The sequence below is a fragment of the Monodon monoceros genome, unplaced genomic scaffold, assembly GCF_005190385.1.
Source record: "Monodon monoceros isolate NGI ecotype Baffin Bay Population unplaced genomic scaffold, NGI_Narwhal_1 Super_Scaffold_6, whole genome shotgun sequence".
Taxonomy (NCBI): domain Eukaryota; kingdom Metazoa; phylum Chordata; class Mammalia; order Artiodactyla; family Monodontidae; genus Monodon; species Monodon monoceros.
In genome coordinates this window covers 89,674,897-89,679,097 of record NW_021703783.1, presented here as the reverse complement: position 1 = coordinate 89,679,097, position 4,201 = coordinate 89,674,897, and the positions used below count along the sequence as shown (strand labels likewise).

Here is a 4,201-nt window from a genome sequence, read left to right as displayed (position 1 = left end):
TACGCAGGCCTCTCACTGTTGTGGCCTCTCCCGTTGCGGAGCACAGGCTCCGGACACACAGGCTCAGCGGCCATGGCTCACGGGCCCAGCCGCTCCGCGGCATGTGGGATCTTCCCGGACCGGGGCACGAACCCGTGTCCCCTGCATCGGCAGGCGGACTCTCAACCACTGCGCCACCAGGGAAGCCCCCATGACCTTTTTTTTTTTTCTTAGATTCCATGTATGCGTGTTAGCATATGGTATTTGTTTTTCTCTTTCTGACTTACTTCACTCTGTATGACAGACTCTAGGTCCATCCACCTCACTACAAATATCTCAATTTCATTTCTTTTTATGGCTGAGTAATATTCCATTGTATATATGTGCCACACCTTCTTTATCCATTCATCCGATGATGGACACTTAGGTTGCTTCCATGTCCTGGCTATTGTAAATAGAGCTGCAGTGAACATTGTGGTACATGACTCTGCGCATTCAGTTTTTCGTTTGTCTCTCGCTAGGAATTGTTACCACCCCCTTCCTTCACTGCACGGGCAGATGGGGGAGCAGATGCCCAGAGGGGGACCTTTCCCAGCAAACAGGGCCAGGCTGGGCCTCGAAGCCTAGCTCTTGATCCCCACCTGCGCTGTCCCCACATCACAACACTGCATTTCCAGAGGCGATGGTGACTTACCTGACGCCCCCCAGTGTTTGGCAGACTGGGGACCTGGCATCTCCAGGAGAGGGTGGCAAGCTCCTTCTATCCTCCCTTGTCCCCGGGAGAGAAAAACAACAGAGAAGACTCTCCTAAAATAAATCTTCCAAATAAAGGTCTCCGAAGACCTGGCTAGTGAGCAGCACCCCTTCTAACCAGCACACGAGGGCCCCGCAGTTGAGAGGACATGGAAGGGGGTGCAGAGGGGTTCCCAATGCAGGCTGAGGCCTTCTGTGCACCAACACTTCTCTTCTGACTGTTTCTGGATCAAGAAGCAAAGCCGGGCTTCCCTGGTGGCGCAGTGGTTGAGAGTCTGCCTGCCCATGCAGGGGACACGGGTTCGTGCCCCGGTCTGGGAAGATCCCACATGCCACGGAGCAGGTGGGCCCGTGAGCCATGGCCGCTGAGCCTGCGCGTCCGGAACCTGTGCTCCGCAACGGGAGAGGCCACAACAGTGAGAGGCCTGCGTACCGCAAAAAAAAAAAAAAGAAGCAAAGCCGACTTTCCTTCCTTTTACAGACGATGCTAGTGAGGCTCAGAGAGGCTAGGCGCCTTGTCTGAGGTCACACAGCCTGTCAAGGGAAGAGCCAGATTCGGGGGCCCAGGCCTCTTTAGCTGAGCTCGTCTTATCACACAAGAGGCCAGCCCAGCACGGCTATTGGGTCTTTCCTAAATACACCCCATTGCATCCTGCCCTCTGAGCCTTGACCCCTCCATCTGCTTTCTCTTATGGGAATCCTGCATCTTCTTACAGGCCTGTATCAGAAGCCACCTTTCCTCTGAAGGTTTTGCTGATCCCTTAAATAGAAGGCACCTCTTCTCCTGTGAATGTGAAGTCTCTGTGCCTCTCCCGTCTTTTCACAAACACATGTGGTCCCCTCGGTGTCAGCTGTGGAGCCAGGAGGTGGGATGGAGGGAACAAAGTGGGGGCTGCAGCCTTATGGTCCAATGGGGGAGGCAGACAGCAAGTGAATAAGCAAGAATATACTCAGAAGTGTTTCGAGAGTGGTGAGTGCTGGGAATATAATAAATAATGATGAAAGCAAAGAGGGTCGCAGTAGGGGTGGGTCACTGCTTGTGCCAGAGTGGTCAGAGAAGGCCCCTTGAGGGGTGCCGTTTAAGCTGAGACTAGGTAAGCGAGAAGGAGCTGGCTGTGAGGCAGCCTGGAAAGTGTACCAGGCGGTGAGAACGGCAGGTGCAAATATCCTGCGGTGCGAATGCCCTCGGCGTGCTTGAGATCCAGAGAAAAGGCCAGCAGCACAGAGCATTTCCTGATATCATCTTCTTCCAGAAGCTTCTGGGGTGCAGGGACCAACTCCGGCTCCCCTGTGTCTCCCCTCACCTGGTTGGGACATCCCTTTGTTCATTTGTGTGGCGTTGGATTCAACAGAGGGACATCTGATCAACCCCTGGTGCTGACACCAGTCTCTGACCTCCTTAATTAGTATTAGGGCTAAGCAGAGCAGGCGGACACTGCTGGACGGATGCGGGAGGGCCGCTGTGGCTTGCAGGCGAGCCCACACAGCGGGGCCTGGACCCCAGAGCTTGAATCCTCAGCCACTTACAACCTGGACACTGAAAAGTCACTTCTCCTCCCTGGGCCTCAGTTTTCCCCTCTGTAAAATGGGGACAATCAGTCCCAGATCCCTGAGTGTTTGCGAAGATTAATGAGGAGACAGAGCCCAGCTCATTCTGAGCACCTGGATGCAGTCACCCCTCTGAGCTGAGGTCACGGGCTCCAGAGTGTGGCTCCGTCCCCCGGATGAGGAGGAACACACAGTGGCTCCTGGCTGCTCACCAGATCCCTTTCCCTGGACCTTCTAAGTCAGAAAGTTCAGGGCAAGGGGACTCTGTATCTTCTTAGATTCCGCTGGTGACCCTCACGGGCTAAGACAAGTGGCTATGAAAGAGCTCAGGGTCAGAAGTCAGACACACCCGGGTCTGAAGCCTGGCTCTGCTTCTTACTTGCTGTGTGATGTCATAGACATTGCTGGACTCTGAGCCTCAGTTTCCTCATTTGTGGAAGGGGAATAATGATAAAATGTACAATATGGGATTATTGTCAGAGTCAAATAAGACATTGTATACAAAGCACTTAGAAAAGGGACTGACATGATTAACCTTCAGAAAACTATCATCACCACTATTATTATAGTTATTATTACTAATAATTTATTACTAATAATTCATTCATTCACTCATTCATTCATTCATCCCCATGCTCACTTGCTCCATCACTTCAGCTTTCCCTTCTGCAGCAGATTCGAGAATCAAGAGAAAACACCAGTGTGGGGTGAGGGGGCCGCAGTCAGGTCCGGGCCAGTCTTTGCTGCACGGACCATCTCTGACTCACCTCTGTCATTTTCTTTTGCAGAATTCACTGCTCTGGTGGCTGAAAGCTAAGAGGCTCTGACTGCCCAGGTCTTGTCCTTCTCTGCCCCAAACACCCGATCTCAGCCCCACTTGCTGCCCTCCTGCCTTTCTGTTCAGTTTGTTTATGTTATTTTTACTACCCCCCCCCCGTCCCTTGTGGCCCTTGAAGGACACCATTCTTCTGGAAAGTGATGGAGAAACAATAAAAGCTGCACCAATCAGATTCTGCTGTTTGAGAGGAGCCAGGCCTGGTGGGGTGTGGCTCCTGCCTTGGCATTCCAGGCACACCTGCACGGGGATGGGGCAGGATACAGACAGAAAAGATGAAAAGGAAGGGAAATTTACTGAGCCCCTCCTTGGCCTTTGGCCCGTGGGTTGCCCATTCATCCTTGAAACCACCCATAAGGTAGGTGATGAAACTCTTACAGATGCAGAAACTGAGTCTTGCAGAAAGTGATGTGTCTAAGCCCACACAGCTGGGACTTGTGGATGGTTGGATGGATGGATGGATGGATGGATGGATGGATGGATGGACAGATGGATACTCATTAATACTCTTTTTGTTGCAAATGATAGAAACCCAACTCAAAGTAACTTAAGAAAACAAGGAAGAAAAAACAAAGACTTGGTTATGTTCCTGAATAGTCCAGGGGTAGATCTTCAGGAACAGCTGGATCAAGGAACTTAAGTGATTTCATCAGGATCAAGTCCTTCTTTCCCCATCTCTGAGCACTGCTTTCCTTTGTGCTGGATTCATTATCAGGCAGGTTCTCCCTCCTGATGGCAAGATTCCTCCAGCCGCTCAAGGTGTATATTCAGAATATCAGTTTAAAAAAAAAAAAAAAGAGCTTCTCTTTTGCAATCACTCCATCAGAAGGCCCCAGATTTAATCCTATTAATACCAGTAGCTCAGGTTTACTGAGCACTTACTCTGCACCGAGCCCTTGTACATGATTCCATCTATACAACAACCCTATGAAGTGGGGACTATTATTCTCTCCATTGTATAGATGAGGAAACTGAGGCACGGGAAGTTACACGTTCACCCAAGATCACATTGTGAGTAAGTGGTGGGACCAGGACCCCAACCCCGCAGCCACCTCCAGAGCCTGCATCCCTCCCTGGACCAGTCAC

At 51.3% G+C, this 4,201-nt stretch overlaps 1 protein-coding gene across 1 annotated transcript in view; it reads left to right on the top strand.

Moving 5' to 3' along the window:
* PVALB (parvalbumin) overlaps positions 1-3,290 on the top strand; it is a 20,240-nt gene extending 16,950 nt beyond the window's left edge. The window contains exon 5 of the mRNA XM_029204159.1: positions 3,069-3,290. Coding sequence (XP_029059992.1) covers positions 3,069-3,097 — 29 coding nt within the window. The 3' untranslated portion in view covers positions 3,098-3,290. The remainder of the gene's footprint in view (positions 1-3,068) is intronic.
* Positions 3,291-4,201: the final 911 nt, after the last annotated feature.